Below are 19,742 nucleotides of genomic sequence, written 5' to 3' on the forward strand. Positions count from 1 at the left end.
ATCAATAGTTCAATCCACACCTCCTTTTTTCACACATATGCACCTGGAGCCACTATTAGACAGTCACCAGGTCTGTCCCCTTGCAGACATACGGACCTCACAGCGTCAAAAAAAATGTAGTCAGCTGTCTGAATCCTGCCTGATGTGAACACGGCCTACAATTCCTTAGACATTTGTCTATTTTTTTGATAAATTCCAGGTTAAGTTTTCAAGGTGTGATTGTAAAAAATTTGGTAGAGTGGCCCCTTTTGGCAAGATTGCAAGTTAACTGGAGACCCTGAATCCTTCCAGACTTACATATTTAAATACATTTCTTTATCACCTCTTCAAGAACTAGGTTTGATTGTGACACCCACCTCTACCTTATATTTACAACAGCTCATTTGTTTGCTGTAGCCAATGGTTATGGCCACCTGTTGTGTCATGCTCTACTAGAAGAATAGGTCCAGATCAACCACAATTCACTAGACAATTTCAGAGACATTTGCATTGGAAGTACTTATTTCTATCATGCTCAGAATTATCTATAGCAGCTTTGCCTGCAAAGAGGCTGAGAATGTACAGTGACACATCTTCAGTATATTGTGTGAGATTGTTGGAACTTTAAGATCAAAAAACATCACTATCACACTATCTATTCATGGTTGGAAGGAAAGCCTGCCAGGTGCTGTGGCTAGCTTAGGCACCAGAACTGCCATTCACAAGTCCTAAGCTATCTAAAACACCTGGGGTAGGTAGTCCTACATGGCTCCAGCGAGGCCACCTAGGCGTATGAGACTTCTGGATGGTCAATAGCAGCGAAAATACACTAAACTTGGAGGTGCAATACAAGAATTCAGAAGATACCAAAGATATCGAATTTATTTTACATGGTATAACGTATTCCATCTAAGATTTATAATGCATAGCTAGCATAATCTGAGAATAATGTTTAGTGGGAAACCCGTTGGCTACTTTCTGGTTTCTGTTGACTAAGGGGTTTGTAAGATGACTATATGGCACTTACTAATGCAGCCTTTGTTGAAATTCTGCACCATTTTCTATATTTCATAAGGTATGCCCTCTTGTTTGCAAAGTCTTTTGTGCAGTCCATAAAATGGCTGCTGACGGAGTAGACAAGTAATGTCTACTCCCTTCAACTATAGAGAAGGCTGAGTGATGTGTCTGGTCACATGAACCTTCATCAGTGGCCATCTTATGGACAGGACCTCTATGGGACAGCACAGAAGATATGCCCAAGGGGGTATGGCTTATGAAATATAGCAAACAGCACAACCACTCAAAAATTAGAGGTCATTAAATGTTTTTGCTCAGAATTTTGACCAAAAACATATGTTTTTTCCCCAGTAACACATACATTAGATAGAGCCTACTTACCCTGCTCATAGAGAATCTTCATGTTTGTATCTTTCTGAGAAACCAAGTTGTATAATAACGATATCACATTCTGAATTACATTTCCAAGCACATTATCTTGATGTGTCTGCAAAAAACAAAGTAGACACAATAAGCATATCACATTGTCTAAGTCTATCTAGTTGCATTACTTCTCTTCCACATACTGGAGGAGGTTACCATACGGCGCATAATACAATGGTAACCAGACTGTACAGCGTCTAATCCCAGCAGCCATATATATCGTAAATCGGTCTTTTAATAAACAGGAACAGTTTTTCAGATCTGTTCTACACTTGAAGAAGATAAATGATTCTTTTGCCGACTTCCACCAGTGGGTCTAATTATTTCTGAAGCATGTAAGGAGAGAGATTTATATACAAACACCAACTTGACAGAAGCCTTTGTGTCTGAAGACCACATAATAAATGGAACTAAAAAAGGTATTAAAGCCAGTCTACATAAAAACACAAAGCTATTAAGACACACGTTTGCCTTGATAAATGATAGATGGCAATAAGTGTGCAAAGTGCCTTCAGACAGCATCATTAATTTGTCACTCAAGACAAATGCATTGTCCAAGGTACCTACATACATCTTCACGTGTAATTGTATTCCGCTAGGAGGCATGCAGGGAATTCACGTAATTGCAGCACTTTTAAACAAATGTTCAACATTATACACAGAATTTACTGCAAATTGCAGTATTGCAAGTAAATAATATCCTCAGCCCAGTTAATTTTCTGGACTGTTGGTGTTCCAGGTTTTCAGACTATTCCAAGTTTTTAATGCCCAATCAAAGTGCAAAGTTTTATGATGCCATCTACCGTAACACCAGCTAACCATCTAACACCAGACTTCATTAAAGGGGTTGTCTCACTTCAGTAAATGACATTTATTATGTAGCGAAAGTTAACACAAGGCACTTACTAATGTATTTTTATTATCCATATTGCCTCCTTTGCTGGCTGGATTCATTTTTCCATCACATTATACACTGCTTTCATGGGGTTAAGACAATCCTGTAGTTCAGCAGCGGTGGCTGTGCTTGCACACTGTAGAAAAAAGCATCGGCTTCCCTGGAGGCCGGGACCATGGGAGCACGAATAGGCACGCATGCACAGCACACCTTGTACTGGACACTTTATATCTGCGCAGCCGTGGCAGTAACCCCTTAAAACGAGCAGTGTATAATGCGATGGAAAGATGAATCAAGCCTGCAAAGGAGACAATATGGATAATAACAATACATTAGTAAGTGCTTTGTATTAAAGGGGTTAGGGTACGGCAACACTGCGACACTAGTCGTGGCCAGGATTGCAGAGAAGCGGTAATCCTATAGAAATGAAAGGGTTTGCTGTGCGAGTCGTAAGAAATCCAACACTGCTGGATTTCTTGTGACTGGCGATCCCATAGGATCACAGCTACTCTGCAATCTTTCCTGCGACAACCAGTGTCACCGTATAGCCAGACTCTTATTTGGGTAAAGATAATGATGACCTATCTTCAGGATAGGTCATCATTATCACATCGGAGGGGGTTCGAGTCCTGGAACCCCCTCCGATCAGCTGTTTCAGGGAGCCGCTGCACTAACCAAAGCTCTGGTCAGCGATGCCGGCTCACAAGGACAGCACTGTACATCGTATAGAGGTTGTGCTTGGTGTTGCAGCTCAGCCCCATAGACTTGAATAGGGCTAAGCTGCATTCGGGCCATGGGACCAATGTATGGTGACGTCACTGGCCTGTGAAGAGGCCACGGCGCTCACAGAGTTTTTAGAAAACTTTTCATGTCACAGACACATCAAAGGTTTTGCTTCTCTCCTCCTCATTCTACGGATCAGTAGAGGTCCAAGAGTTTAAACCCCTACCGATCCCTAGAACGAGGAGGAGAGAAGCACTTGGATATTGTGCTCTCTCTTCTCTCTGAAGAAGACGGAAGCAAGATGGGCCCATAGAGTTTCCACTGAGCCCGTCTACTGCAGTCCGCCTAAGGCGGACTCTGGGAAACCGGAATTTTAAATCTTATATGCCTTGTTTTAATCGACTCTTGTGAGTAGAATAAATTTATCTATTAGCCTAAAGTGCTTGCAGTGCTTCACAATTTTGCTCCTTGATTCCTGATATTACAGGTCGATAGGACATGGAAAAAACTGTGGAGCTGCACCGAAATGGGACATAGTAGCACTGTTTGGCCGCATGAGGAAGAAGAATTGCAGGAAGGATCTGGCATCCAATTTATCCTCTATGTGAATTCTAGGAGAGCAGCGCATTCTCTTAACTTTGTTTTACTTGCCTAATGTGAATTGAACCCACTTCACGAAGGACTATCAGCGCTCACAGTAAGAGATACAACCTGTTGTTTTTTTTCTCTGTATATTTTATAACACAATGCGACAGTAACATTGCAACTGTTGCTCTGGTAATCACAACCAATGATAGTCAATGTGGTTGTGCATAAATCCAACAGTTTTGGATTCCTGCTTACTCTTCTGTTGCATGCACCTGCGTGTCACAACATGACCACACTTGCATCATTAGTTGCAATGTAGTAGCATGACATTACAATCTTATGTTGCATGAACACAAGTTATCTTGTAGCCCTAGTCTTAATGTGCATAAAGGTGCTGGGAGCCGTTTTTAGCTTTGGAGAGGGTGAGTAGAAGCTGGTTAGAAAGTCACAACTAAACTAAAACAGCAAAGGGCAAAACTTTTTTAAGGGACAAATTTTGGGATGTTTTACTTGGATGGTCTTACAGTCTAGGTCTTCAATTGCGTCAGTTCCTCAAGCTGTAACATATGCGTTTGTAAATCTTAGGAGAAGCCCTTTTTGGATTGACACAAATGCACTATGCTCACCACAAGGGGTCCAACAGTGTAAGAACGTGTTATGACTGGTAAAATCGATTTGTCAAGATTAAGGAGGAAATATGTTCCTTCAATCCATCAGCAGAACAAGTTGATGTTTTTTGTGGGAGTGAGGCCGCGAATGTGGGCATTTAATGAACAGTACATTTGACAGCATTAATAAAACACAGCAATCGCCAACTGAGATAATTAGACTTGAAGCAGCAAAATTCTAGTGTTTGGCAACACAGATGAAACAACTTCATTAAAATGTGCAGCTTTTGCAAATGAAAGGCATGGAAGCACTGGACCCTGAAGAATCAGCCTTCTCAAAACTAATTGCTTCTGTGTTTAAGAAGGACAGCCATGAAACACCAAGGGCACCACAAAGAAATACAAGGAAAGTAGCAAATCTGATTATACTTAAAAATATACAACTGTTTGTATATCATTCCATCAACTCTGTTCACAGAAAGATACTGACAAGGCCCAATTTAAAGCCAAAGTAGAAAAGATTGGATTGAAAGTGTGTGGATTTAAACTCTGGGCTGGGGCAGGATGTGCCCCATGCTGCCAGCATCCTGAACCAGCCCTCTCAACCTCCTGCCACTACTACTTCTGCCCCGCTGGAGTTCAGTGTTCCCTGTTTCAGGCCATAGCCTGTACTGGTCCTACTGGTCTCCTCACTTCTCCCGTAGGGTGTGAGCACACTCCAGCTCTTAAAGGACCAGCACACGTATCCTAAACTTCTCCAGTCAATGGCTGGACACCTGTGTGAACTTAAGGCACCTTTCCCCGGGAAGAGGTGACTAAGCAATAGGTTGTCTAGTCTGCTAGTTCCCTGCAAAGGTGTGTTGTTCTGTTTGTCTGCCAGTGTACCGACATCTGCCTGCTTACTGACTCTGATTTTCTGCTGCCTGACCTGATTACCATATTGAGCATTTGCTGCCAACCCTGACCTCAGATTTGTTTCACAGATTCGCACAAACTTTACCTGCCCTTGGCTTGATCCAGGCCATGGTTTTAGCTGATCAGTCAATGCTCTGCACCAGTGTATCTGACACCCGTGGGTCAGCTGTCAACCACACCGGAACTACTCCAAGAGATAGCAGCTTTGTGGCTCCTTTGCAACAAAGTCCAGATCCCTGTATAGGGGTTAAAAGGTGAATACCGGGAGACTGGCAGGATAATGCCTTTAGGTTTAGCTCAAAGTCAAACCGGTTGCTTGACATAGTGATTCCACACCCACTGATCGTTACAGTTGCCTTCTTCAACATATACATTTATAATACACATTTGATATATAGCTGAGATATAAGGAGAACTGGTAGCATAACATCAACTGATCTTTCTAGCTCCATAGTTCATTCAGAAGACCAAACTTAGGCCTCATGCACACGACCGTATGGCTTTTTCAGTGTTTTGCGGTCCGTTTTTCACGGATCCGTTGTTCCGTTTTTTGTTTCCGTTGTGTTTCCGTTTTTGTTCCGTTTTTCCGTTCCGTTTTTCCGTATGGCATATACAGTATACAGTAATTACATAGATGAAATTGGGCTGGGCATAACATTTTCAATAGATGGTTCAGCAAAAAACGGAACGGAAACGGAAGAAATACGGATGCATTTCCGTATGTGTTCCGTTTTTTTTGCGGACCCATTGACTTGAATGGAGCCAAGCACCGTGATTTGCGGACAAGAATAGGACATGTTCTATCTTTTCACGGTACGGAAATACTGAAATACTGAAACGGAATGCACACGGAGACACTTCAGTATTTTTTGCTGAACCATTGAAATGAATGGTTCAGTATATGTTCCGCATACTGAACTACAAAAACGGCCAGTATACTGAACGCAAAATACTGTCGTGTGCATGAGGCCTTACAGTGAGAGTTTTAGAACAACTGGCTTCTCATACGCCAATCTTAAGTGAAGTTAGTCAGAGTCAAATGAACCACATCTTGAGCTGTCCTAAAGGCAGAAAATCTGTGACTGCAATGAGCACGTGCAGATTTGTGCTACAATCTACACCATTTTCTGTGGGGTTAAAAATAATAAGTCTGTTGGAAAATTGCTGATCCTGCCCCTCACTCAAACCCAGGAAACACTGACATCTGCCTAGGTATGCCTGGTTCTGATGGTCATCCTGGTTGGCAAAGTGCAGATTGGACAACACTGCAGTGCAATATGTTTACTAAGGCTTTCACCTAGCATTCCTATGAAGATTGTGAATCCTTGTATTCTTAAATTCAACCTTACAGTACTAGCATTCTATATCAAAAAACTATTATAAAAATAAAGAGGCAAAAGCCAATTTAGGCATTTGAAGAGAAAAATTACAGAGCAAGAACAGTTTAAAAGAGAACGCAATTAATAACAGACTAATTCTTGGAGAAACAATAACCAAGTGAAATATTGGAACAATCACTCAATAAAGTGAGAGCTATGGTTAGACATACTTTATTTAAAGAAAAAAATATGCCTTAAAAGTTGTATTACCATACAATACACAGTATAGAAAAGTCTGAGGGATCATTCAAAAACACTGGTATCTATTACAAGAGGACAAAACTTAGGTCCTATTCTTCCAAAGCTAATTCTAATAGTCTACGAAAGCACCTAATTTAGGCCTAAAAATAGCACCCACAGTTAGGAACCCTAAAACAACGTATATAATAAACTCCTTGATGTCTCTGAAAGGTTTCTACAGATGCGGAACCTGTCAAAATTGTCGTTTGCCAAATTTTTCTAGGAAAGAAAGTGGGAGATTAAAGAAACACTAACTTGCAATAGTAAGGCAGTAACATCTATTTGAATGCCCCTGCTCCAAACAATACATTAGACGTACAAGTCAAGCATTAAAAGTAAGAATTGCTGAACATATATATAATATAAAGAAGAGGTATGAGAATCACACCCTTTAAAAGCACTTTAGAGTGTGCCATGGTAGTAATCCAGCAGGATTGACGTTTACAGCAATTCCAGTCAGTGAGAAAAGATTGGAGGGGATGAGATTTTACAGCCAGAGTATCCGAACACACAAGAATAGGTGGTAGGCAAAAAATCGTGTTCACACCAAAAATATATGGCAATAATAAATAACCTGTATTTGAATGTCAAAAATCCATACCACATTTAGCAAAAAACACTTAACAATGAAAAACATACACATCTGGGGATTGTGAAATATGCAACCTCCCACTCACTGTTCCCCAAGATCAGAGCATATAAACAAACAGGTAAACACATAATCATACAATGGGCAAGGTTAGTCAATGAACTCAAAATAAGCGCAGAAAATATATACAAATGCTAATAACCTGTGAGGTAAAGAATATGCCCCATTGTGTACATCTATGAGAAGGAGAAAACACCCTGCACATATAGCCAGCAACCTGGCTTCATCAGGGGTGTATGTTTGTAAAATAATCAGATCCTTTTATACATGATATGAGAATGCAATAATTATCTAAAACAAATAACATGAAAGAAGTTATATGCTCTTTTACCTGGCTAACCATTTTGTGTGTTTGGTAATTTATATTCAGTATAGTAGTATAGCACCCATTTGCCATTTGTTTGGTTCCTATTATCCGTAGTTTGCACCCACCTGTAGTTTATACAGACAGAATATCCAAGATACAATACAGAAAGATTTTTGGACACAAAACAGAAAAATTTTCAAACTCAAATCCTTGGCACCATCAGGCCTCAATTCAGAATTGGAAGTTTACCGACATGCGTACTGACATGCCCTGGACCCTTCCTCTTTGACATTATCTTTGACAGTGAACTTATCTGTGGCTGAGCATTCAGACAGGTGTGAAATGACACCTAGGATTCCAGGTGAACATTGTTTTTGTTTGGCCGTGTATGAACAAGCACCAAGACTGTTTTTGTTTTGCTGTGTATGAACAAGCACCAAGACTGTTATGTTTTTCTGAGTGTGAATACAACACTAAAGTTTGCTTTACAACCTGGTTCCTTGCCTCTATACTGCATCAGCTAACCTGTCTACCAGAGCAAATCCCCACATTTGGTGGAGGATGCGGGCGATTCTGCAGTGAGGCTGGCATGAAGGCCGAAAAGTTTTAGTTTTTTCCAGGCTCAGGTGTATGTCCTATATCAAGCCGGCAAAGTTACGACCTGTGTCCCCTGACAAAATGGAGGCGGTCGTGAAAGCCCTCGTGGAGGCTAACTTGCAGCAGTGGGAGGCTAGCAAGCAAGCAGCAGGAAACCAACCAGCTGCTATTACAGCATGTGATGCCATTACAAGCGGCAGGAGTGTCCCAGAATGTCCACGATGCCCGGAAAGCTGTCAGTGCGGCTATCCCTAAGATGACCCCCTCGGACGACGTCGAGACCTATCTGGTCGTATTTGAAAAGGTGGCCGTGAAGGAGAAGTTACCCCGAGAACAATGGGCTGAGGTCGTCGCTTCGTTCCTGGCGTCTGGATCCCAGCAGGTGTTTTTCGACTTGCCAGATGATCAAGCGGCCGACTACCCGACCGTAAAAGGTGAGATTCTGGGAATGTATTGGTCTGGGCCCAACGGGTGCACCAGTGGGAATTTAACCCGGCTAAACAGCCAGACCACAGTATTAGAATCTGCTACAGCGGTTGCAAAAATGGCTGCAGCCTGACGTACTCAGTTCCACTGCTATGCTGGACTGTCTGTTGGCTGATTGTGTTCTGGAGGGCTTTGCCGCACCCTCTCCAGCACTGGATCGGCCAGGTGTCTCCTGGTAATGCCCTAGAGATGGTCGACCTGTTGGAGCGCTATGAGGCCACCAGAAATCTACAGGGGGGTTATTTTGGGAGGGGGCCAATTAAAACCCGGAAATCTCCACCCTCGACCAGGTGGCTGTTGCCAGCAAAACCCGCTCAGGATATACTCCCTACAGACCCAGTTTCGATGGTCTGTTGGCGGTGTCAAGAGCCTGGTCACATAAGGGACCACTGTGCCCATCGGGGGGAACCCATGGACACTAACTATGGCTACCGCCCCAACAATGTATGCCAGGAGGCTGTGTGCAACTGGTACCCCCGAGACAATAAACAATAGTCCCCTGTGCCAGGTGCAAGTGGGAGATACACTGGCGGTAGCGCTGCTGGACTCGCGGAGCCTGGTGTCCCTGGTAAGAGCTGCCCTGGTGCAGTCCGCCGAGTATACTGGCTGAAAAGTCAGCGTCATGTGCATCCATGGAGACTTAAAGGACTATCCCACCGCCCTGGTGTCTCTATCCATGGTGGCCGGCAGGTGGACTCATGAGGTGGCCGTCGCCACAAAGTTACATTATGAACTAAGAATTGGAAGAGACTTCCCGGTTTCCCGTCACTGTGGCCAGAGGCAAGAGTCACTGATACCCATGGGGCAGGAGTAACCCCAATAGAATGGCCTTGCTCAGGAGGGAACTGGAACCCTGGGAACCTGAGACCGAAGGGCCAGCAGTAGGGGTGGCCGCCACTGTGGTGGAAGGGGGGGAGCCAACCCCACTGAATGTACTGGTGGGAGACGTGGAGGATTTGCCACCGGTCCAGAGTTGGCAGACCTCAACGTCTCCAGAGACAATTTTGGTACAGCACAGCACCAGGACCCGACTATCTTGAGCCTGGGAAAATGTGGTAGTAAGTAGTTGAGGGTGTGCTGCAACAACCGGGGGAAGAGTCTATGTTCCACCCATTTTGTGGTTCAGCAGGAGATGCTGTATCGGGTAAATCAACTACGGGGTGAGCATACTGAACAGTTGGTGGTGCCCAAGGCGTTTCACAAGCTCGTGTTGGAGTTAGCCCATCAACATGTTCTTGGAGGACACCTGGGCCAGCAGAAAACGCAGGACCAGATTCTACAGCGGTTTTACTGGCCCAGTGTGTCCAGAGAGGTGGAAGAGTATTGCAAGTCTTGCCCAACCTGCCAGATAACCAGCCCCCAGCCACATTTCCGTAGTCCCCTGGACCCTCTCCCGATTATTGAGGTTCCATTCGAGTGGATTGCTATGGACCTCATAGGCCCAGTACCGAAGTCTGCTAGAGGGCACCAACACATCTTGGTAGTCCAGGACTATGCCACTCGGTACCCTAAAGTGGTGCCGCTGCGACATACCTCCGCTAAACTCATAGCCAAAGAGTTAGTGGAGATGTTTTCCCGAATGTGCCTACCTAAAGGGATTCTGACCGACCAGGGGACCCCTTTTATGTCAAAGGTCATGAGGGAACTCAGTAAACTACTACAGATCACACAGTTCGGTGTGTACGTCTATCACTCACAAACGGACGGCCTGGTAGAGAGGTTTAATCAAACCTTGAAAAACATGTTAAAGCGGGCGGTGTCTAAAGATGGGAGGGATTGGGATCTTCTACTGCCCTATCTCATGTTCGCAGTGCGGGAGGTGCCCCAAGCCTCTACTGGGTTCTCGCCCTTCAAACTGCTGTATGGCCGACATCCGCGTGGTTTGTTGGACATAGCCAAAGAGGCGTGGGAACTACAACCCACACCGCATAAAAGTGTGATTGAGTATGTCACTCGGATGCAAGAGTGGATGGAGACAGTGTTTCCGCTAGTTAAGGAACATATGGAGGCAGCCCAGCGAGCCCAGAGTAGAGTCTATAATCGCCAGACTCGCGTTCGGAATTTTAACCCGGGAGATCGGGTTTTGGTTCTGGTGCCGACGGTGGACAGTAAGTTAATGGCTAGGTGGCTACGAAGTGCTCGAAAAAGTTGGGGAGGTAACCTACAAGCTACTCCAGCCCGGGCGGAGAAAGCTGGAGCAGGTGTACCATGTAAACCTACTGAAACCATGGAAAGATATGGAGACCAGCGGGCACAACAGCCCCGGAAAGGTTTTTTGGGGGTAGAGATTCCAGTCGCACGGTCTGTTACAAGGGAAGCCGTTGCCACAGTAAAGATTGCTGAAAACATTTCCTCTAAACAGAGTCAGGAGGCCAAGGAGTTCGTCAGCAGAAACACGGATGTGTTTTCGTACCTCCCTGGATGCACTTCTATCATCCGACATGACATTGTCACTGAGCCTCAGGCCAGAATCCAAATGAAACCATACCGGGTACCTGAGTCGCAGCGACAAGCCATCTTGGAAGAAGTGCAGCTGATGTTACAGCTAGGTGTCATCGAGGAGTCAAAAAGTGAATGGGACAGTCCGATAGTCTTAATACCCAAACCGGACGGGACATTACGATTCTGTAATGACTTCCGCAAACTTAATGAGGTTTCCAAGTTTGACGCATATCCTATGCCCCGAGTGGATGAGCTTATTGAGAAGTTAGGCCAAGCCTGGTATTTTTCCATTTTGGACCTCACCAAAGGGTACTGGCAGGTACCTTTGACTGAGGCTGCCAAGGAGAAAACGGCTTTTATCACACCAGAGGGGCTGTATCAGTACAAGATATTACCCATTGGTCTACATGGCACTCCCGCCACGTTTCAAAGGCTAATGGACATTGTACTCCGTCCACATCATCGGTACGCTTCGGCATACCTGGACGATATCATTATCCACAGTACCGACTGGAAAAGTCACCTACTTAAAGAACAGACTGTAGTGGACTCCCATAGGGAGGCTGGCTTAACCGCTAACCCAAAAAAGTGCGCGATAGGGGTAGAAGAGACCAAGTAGCTGGGGTATGTAATTGGGCACAGCGTTATCAAACCTCAGGTGAACAAAATTGAGGCAATTCAGAATTGGCCCCGACCTGTTATTAGTCGGCAAGTAAAGTCTTTGAAATGGTGGGATGCTATATGAGGTTTGTCCCCCACTTTGCTACAGTGTCCCCACCATTGACAGGCCTTTTGAAGGGACGCAAGTAAGTGACGGTCAACTGGAATGAGCAGGCGGAAAAGGCTTTCTCCGCTTGAGTTTGTAGTACAGACCAATGCCTTCGAAGTAGGGCTCGGTGCTGTACTGTCTCAGGAGCATCCCGTTGTCTTCCTCAGCCGGAAACTCACCCCAGCCGAGAATAGGTATAGTATAGTGGAGAGAGAGTGCCTGCTATCAAGTGGGAACTCAAGTCTCACCGCTATTATTTGTTGGGGAGAAAGTTTAGTCTGGTGACCAACCACTCCCCTCTCAAATGGATGAGCCAGGCCAAGGACAGAAATGCCCGGGTCACCCAGTGGTTTCTGTCATTACAAAATTTCAAGTTTTCGGTGGAACACAGGGCAAGCCAGTTACTAGGAAATGTGGATGCCCTGTCCTGGATACACTGTTTAATGTGTGTCCACCCCCTCAGGGTTGAACAAATAGGGGAGGTATGTAGGAAGGAGCAAGGGTCGTCATTGATGGTCAGTATGTGTCACCGAGGTTCCTGGCCTTTGTGAGGTAAAAGCCGTTTTGTTTCCCTGAAGTGTCAGTTTTGCAGATTGCAGTCTGACACTTCAGCTGTTTAGTATGGCTGTAAAGCTGATCCGGGACGGCTCTTACTGGGAGTAGCCAAAGTGCTGGGTGGGTGGCTACTCCCCACGTTCCAGGCCGGGTCTTGGCAGGCTTATAAAGCAGTCAGCACTATTAGGTGGTGGGAATCAACCTTCATCTGACAGTGAAGTTGTGGAGTCCTCTGTGCTGAGGACTGAAGACTGCAAACAGGCATGCAGGCCGCCTGGAAGCCTGCCAGTGAACTTATCTGTGGCCAGTAACATTAAAATGTTACTGGTCACATGGTGATGTCATCACAGGTCTTTTCTTCTACGAGAATCACAGCTCTCTTTCCTTATCTTGGGGGGGTTTGGCATGCTGTTGTGCCCCAAATAAACATCAGACCCGGGGCTACCAACCAAAACGCCCCTATTATAATCCACCATTGCACACTTCTACTAGCTGTGTTGAATCTCTTTGCTCTCCGCCTCCCTTTTCTCAGACTTAGGGATAGTGACAAAGAAAGAAGAGGTAATAATAAAATATAATGCACAAATCCCTGTAAATAAAAAAAATATTGACATGATAGCCAGTATAGCTCCCAGCCCAACTATCAGCCTCAACCTCATTACATGCTTGCATGGCTCAGACTTAGTGCAAGTTATTTCAATGGAGAGGATAAGTGGTCACCAGACATGTCTGATCTCATTTATCTTTGGGGAAAACTATAATATCATAACATATGAAATCCAATCAGTCTTATTTGATTGCTTCTATAATGGATCCATCTAGAAAAAAATTAAAGCACAGTTGTTCAAAGCTGTAAATATGCTCGTGTGAACAGAGTATAAGAGAAATTATCTCAAATATGACATAACAGTTCTTGTTCATCTTTGAGAAAAATGAAATGTGTATAAAGAACCCAAATACATATAGTGTAGAGCAATGGTCTCCAGCATGAGAAAGAGAGGATGGGAACTTGTAGTTCACCTTAGAAACTGCAATGTTCTTTCACAAATTACATTACCTTATTCATAGGTTATGTTTTAAAAATCCCAAGTGGAAAATGAAATAATAAATATTAATAAAGCTTCAATGCCATGGCCCATATATGTCTGCTATAAAAAAGAACTGTAGTAACATGGTAGACTTTATGAGCGGGTACTAATATCAAAGCAATGAGGTTAATCTAAAGTTTGATTTATCTGGAGGCTTTGTAATGGCATATCAAAAGAAGAAAGGCAGTTGACAATGCCAAGCTTAGTTACTGTCCAAGTGATGTGCAAGAGAAGAAAACGCGACAAGCTTATGTCACTAAAAGAGAAACTATGGTTATGTTAAGTTCAAAAGACAAGGAACATAGGGCTCAAACAAATTAAGATTTGAATGCATTAACAGAGAGGTGACCAAAAGGCTTTGAAGTATTCTTATGTCCAAAACAAAGCCGTGGCCATCATTTTACGAACAGATCAATGAAGGTCCCATTAATTTTCAAGGAACTTCTCAAATCATTGAGCTGTGAATCCTTCTCTATAGTAAAATCATTCCAGGCAAGGTACACCATACACAATCATCTTTCAATACATTCTCAATACTGTCCATGTAACCCAAATTCACAGTTATGTTTTTTTCTCAAATGTTGGTATTGTGCATTTTTTTTAGCTATAGAACTGTATAAATTAACCAAACCAAATGGATCTGAAAGACTCCTACTTTATCAAAGCATAGATGTTGTTCTTCTTCTCTTTGGTGGCTTAGTAGCATGGTTGGTGATTAGTTGTATATCCATATATATATTGTGGCAATGTGAACATTGAGGTGTTGTTTCCCCAGGTTCCAGTCCGGGACTTAGGGCATGCTCATGTCCAGGGATCCTATTTAATCCTGCTACTGGATCTTGAGTGTGTCTCACTCTGGAGTGTCTTGTGAAGCAGAGGCCTGGGAAGGCTCTGTACAAGTGGGCTCAGCCGAGCTGGCTAAGGGGCCACGGGGCTAGGTGTTAGCCTGAACTTTGGGGGACTCCGCGAGGTCTTGGAATCGATGGTCGCTAGGCCAGAGTCAGGAGGACTTCTGGGCCACAATCCCCCAAAAGGTACTGGACTTTGTTACAGCCTGGAAGTGCTGGATTGTTAGGCTGGGAAAAGCCGTATGTTCTTCCCGTGTGTGAACGGGGCTTCCATGTTTAGTTAGAGCCCAGCCGGGCAGGTGTTTTATTTGTATTGTTTGTTTTGGTTTTGCTGAGGTGCCAAATAAAAGCAATGTTTGGCCCCTAACCCTGTGGTCGATGAAGATCATTGTGAGAATGACGCCCGAATAAGAGGCGATCCCTTACAATATATATGCATGGAAGAGTGGTAACCTATAAAAAATGTCTCTGTCAGTCTGTCCAAAATCTTGGTAGATATTAAAAAAAGATTTTGTGTGACAGATGATTGTGGCCCATAAACCTTAAGGTCCACCATAATAAATTATAACTGGGAACATAATTTAGTTGCTCTACAGTTGAGGAGGCAGAAAGCGACATACAAAATTAGAAATAATTAAAAGAAGAAAAAAAATCACTAATTAAAATAATCACTAAGGGCATAAGATATTGAGGGACATTTATCACATTCCTATCACGTCTTGATCCCTCTGCGCTGGAGTAAGATGCATCTCATTTATTAACAGGCAGATGCCTCTTAATAAATTAAGCGCATATCTGGCAGTCTGTGCACCAGAAACTGAAGTCTACATCCGCCAGGGGCTAGGAATTTACTTCAGTTTCTGCCATAAGAAGTAAATCCAACGAGTTGCACTAAGTCCCACCCCTTTCCCTGACATTTTAAAAAAGTGTCAAGAAGCTTCAAAAGTCACAAGTAATTGCGTATATGTGGTTTTTTACACAACTATTGCGGCATAAAAACATTAGTAAATACCCCTCAATGTCTCTAAGTGCTTGCAATCTAAATGTCACAGTGAAAGCATTCTTTCATCATGTGTTAAAGCAGCATACCTAGTAAGTACAGCAAATACACAATGTACACAGGGAGTCATGATGTCACAGGAGCTAGCATTTTATATACAAAAAGTGGGAACCACGGATGAGATTTATGAAGCCTTTTTATGCCACAAAAGTGGCATATTTGCTGCATGATTTGCAACTTTTTGAGCTTTTCAACACTTTTGTAAAGTGTTCAGAAATGGGATGGTGCTTAGTGGGAGCAGGCTGAGCCTCTTATGACCCACTAGATTTACTATCATTTACACTTAGTTGATTTGAGATTCTGGTGTACAGAGGTGTACCTAATTTATTAAGAGGCAGATACCTCTTAATAAATTAGGAACATCATACTCTCACTGCACAGGAAACACCAGTCTTGATAAATCTCCCTCCATACGTGTAGAGTACTAACCTAGAAACAATAAAAAAAATTACATCCTCAAAAAGCAGCATGGGCAGATTGGCCATAGACCCTGCAGGGCCACCCCAGCCCTCTTCACAGTTGCAAACTGGGTACATAATCTGATTCTCTTCTACTCACCTGGCCAGAAGCCCTCCTGAATTCAACTGTATTGACGTCCTCAGGACAGCTATAGAGTTGAATACTGTGGCACAGGTGACAGTATTTTGCGCTGCACTGTGGTATTTGGTTCAGCTGGGGAAATATACTGCTCTGACCTATGGTATTGTTGGCCCTCCTACTTCTGTTATCCCTGCCTAATTATGTTGTCTTCTTTCAATTTGGACCCGACTACAACATGGGGCCACTTTTAAGTTTTTTTCCAGGGCCACTTTTAGTTCCCAGTCCGCCCCTGAAAAGCACTCAATTATCGTTGAGGGTCTGACTGCTGGAACCCCCAAAATTGGAATGCTTTGTGGCCTATGCACAGTCCTTTAAAGTCTATTAGGTCTATTTCACACGAACAATACGGATTGGCTCCGGATGCGTTCAGGGTGCGTTCAGTGAAACTCGCACCATTTTGCAAGCAAGTTCAGACTGCGAAGCTGAAGGTTTACAAACAACATCTCTTAGCAACTATCAGTGAAAAACGCATTGCATCCGGTCTTGCTTCCAGATGCAATGCGTTTTTTCATTGAAGCCCCATTCACTCCTATGGGGCCAGGGCTGCGTGAAAAACGCAGAATATAGAACATGCTGCGTTTTTCACGCAACGCAGACCTGATGTGTGAACAAAAATGCTGAAGTACACAGAACCATTGAAATGAATGGATCAGGATTCAGTGCGGGTGCTATGCGTTCACGTCACACTTTGCACCCACGCAGAAAACTTGTCCGAAAGGGGCCTTAGGCTACATTCACACGTCAGTATTTTTCTATAATCCGATTTTCTGTCCGTTTTTTTGCGGATCCGTTGTTCCTGAAAATGTTTCCGTATGTCATCCGTATGTCATCCGTTTTTTGCGGATCCGCAAAAAACGGAAACATGTATAAATTTCAATAAGCAAATAAAGTTGTTTGGATTTCTTTAAAAAAAATAAAAAAAATTTATGTAATTTCCAGGAACGGATTCCGTATAAAACGGATGACATACGGAATGACATCCGTATGTCATCCGTTTTTTGCGGATCCATTGACTTTGTATTGTACCAGGATCCGATTTTTCAGGAAAAGAATAGGACATGTTTTATATTTAAACGGACATGCGGAACGGAACAACGGAAACGGACAGCACACATTGTGCTGTCCGTTTTTTTCCAGGACCCATTGAAAATGAATGGGTCCAGATCTGGTCCAGATCTGTTCCAGAAAAAACGGAACAGATCAGGAAAGAAAAAACGGACGTGTGAATGGACCCTTAGAGTGATTGTGCTTTCTGTATCACTCACGGACATCAACTGATATTTATTTCCTAGGAAAACATCTTTAACTCAGTGAATCAGGATCTGTTCACACTTGTTTTATAGTCTTATAAATGTGCCATTCAACTCTACTACATTTGTAACGGTGTAAAGTCGCCCAAAAAAGTTGCATTTAAAATAAATATATCCAAACGTTACTGGACTGGCTATACGCAAACTGTTCTATCAAACGGCACATTAGCCATCGGCAAAATGTAATTTGTGTGTATGGCCATGTGTTAAACTGCATCTTCTTAATGTTCACAGATCTTTGTCAAAGTACATGTTTATAGAGGATATGAAATATGTGTCGTTATTCCACTCTACTTTCATTATTGTAATGTGCAGGCTCCGTTATATCACTGCTACAGCTAAAGGCAACTTTAAAACCTCTGTGATGTTTAAAGCCACGGCCTAAATTAGTTTATCACTTTATCAACTGTACCCATGAGGCTGGCAATTTCTTATGGATGATGTTACAGCACCATGCCTTCAGGCAGATAATGTGGTGAGAGAACCAGCCGTGCATTACTAGCACTCACACGTCAGAAATGGAGAGGGATTGTGCAGCAAGGACAGAGGTCCCGCGGGATAGAGGGCATGTCTTTTGTGTTTTTTTGCCCACAGTCTAAGACAAGCAATCTGTTTAGCGCTGCTCTTATCTGTACTGCTAACCCAAAAATGACAAGTCTGATTAAGGCAAACAATTTCTCAAAGTCATAGCAAGCAAACGATACACCACCAGAAGCGAGTACAGAGTAAATGTGATGCCACTGCAGGGGTAGATCATAAAACACTTGGCATTTCCAAATATATATTTGCAAGCACACTTTAAAGCAAATGTGTTACCTATAATTTGTCTGCCTGTTACAGCCAGATAGCAATACATATGTTTTTTTTTCTAATCTATTTTTATTTCTTGATTGTAGATTTTTTTTAAATTCTTTTTCCTGAACAAGATAATGAGGGCTGCCATCTTGCCTGAGCTGTTCTTAAAAGAGATACGATTTACAGCAGCCATCATAGGCCACAGACACAATGGACAGAAGGGGACCTCATTGACTTTTGTGGGAGAGTTTTTAGGGTACTTTCACACTTGCGGCAGAGTGATCCGGCAAGCAGTTCCGTCGCCAAAACTGCCTGCCGGATCCGTCAAACCGTATGCCAACTGATGGCATTAGTAAGACTGATCAGGATCCTGATCAGTCTTACAAATGCATTGAAATGCCGGATCCGTCTTTCTAGTGTCATCCGGAAAAACAGATCCTGCATTTATTTTTTTCTATTTTTTTTAGGTCTGCGCATGCGCAGACTGGAAGGACGGATCCGGCATTGCGGTATTTTGAATGCCGGATCTGGCACTAATACATTCCTATAGAATAAAAAGGCCGGATCCGGCATTCCGGCGACTGTTCCGGATTTTTTGTCGGAGATAAAACCGTAGCATGCTGCGGTATTATCTCTGTCCTGAACAGTCAAAAAGACTGAACTGAAGACATCCTGATGCATCCTGAACGGATTGCTCTCCATTCAGAATGCATTAGGATAAAACTGATCAGTTCTTTTCCGGTATAGAGCCCCTAGGACTGTATGCCCGAAAAGAAAAATGCTAGAGTGAAAGTACCCTTAGTGGCCAATATACTGTAGATTGTAACACGGAAAACTAAAAAGAATTTCTCACAAAATATGTAAAAGGAATTGTCCTTGTTATATAAAACACTGGCAACCCCCTGTTAATGGCCTAAAATAACAAATGAATGGATACCCACCCGTAAACGCCAATGTTTCTTGGAGCGCTGAGCTCTGGTTCTCACACAGCTGATGTCATCTTCCTGACTGCAGTGGTTATGTTCCCTGCACACAAGTCACTGCTGCAGCCAATCACTGCCCTCAGCAGTACATGGAACAACTCTGATGAGGCCAGTGATCGGCTGCAGCGATGACCTGTGTGCACAGAACGTCACTGCTGCAGCCAGAGAAACAAAGAGCAGTGGTGAGGACCAGAGCTCAACCAAGGAAGGAGCAGTAGAGAAAATGTGTGAGTATTCATTAATTTGTTATTTTAGGCCACTTACAGGGGGTGCCCAAGTTTTATATAACTTGGACAGGCCCTTTAATATAAAAACTTTATATAAACAATTTTCTAATGACACTTTCTCTGAGTGAGTGATTGAGTGAATGTGGATGTGGATGTAAATCATAATTGGATTACATCTCTGGAGCCTGCAAGCACAATATGCACATTTGCACTTTAGGCTCCCCCCTCCAAAAAAACAAACAAAAAAACCCATGAAAAA

At 43.3% G+C, this 19,742-nt stretch overlaps 1 protein-coding gene across 4 annotated transcripts in view; it reads right to left on the reverse strand.

Moving 5' to 3' along the window:
* ULK4 (unc-51 like kinase 4) overlaps nucleotides 1-19,742 on the reverse strand; it is an 837,710-nt gene that overhangs the window by 333,628 nt on the left and 484,340 nt on the right. For all 4 annotated transcript variants that reach the window (XM_040432903.1, XM_040432904.1, XM_040432901.1 and 1 more), the window contains exon 32: nucleotides 1,378-1,483. In XM_040432903.1, coding sequence (XP_040288837.1) covers nucleotides 1,378-1,483 — 106 coding nt within the window. The remainder of the gene's footprint in view (nucleotides 1-1,377; nucleotides 1,484-19,742) is intronic.

The sequence above is a fragment of the Bufo bufo genome, chromosome 5 (assembly GCF_905171765.1).
Source record: "Bufo bufo chromosome 5, aBufBuf1.1, whole genome shotgun sequence".
Lineage (NCBI taxonomy): Eukaryota > Metazoa > Chordata > Amphibia > Anura > Bufonidae > Bufo > Bufo bufo.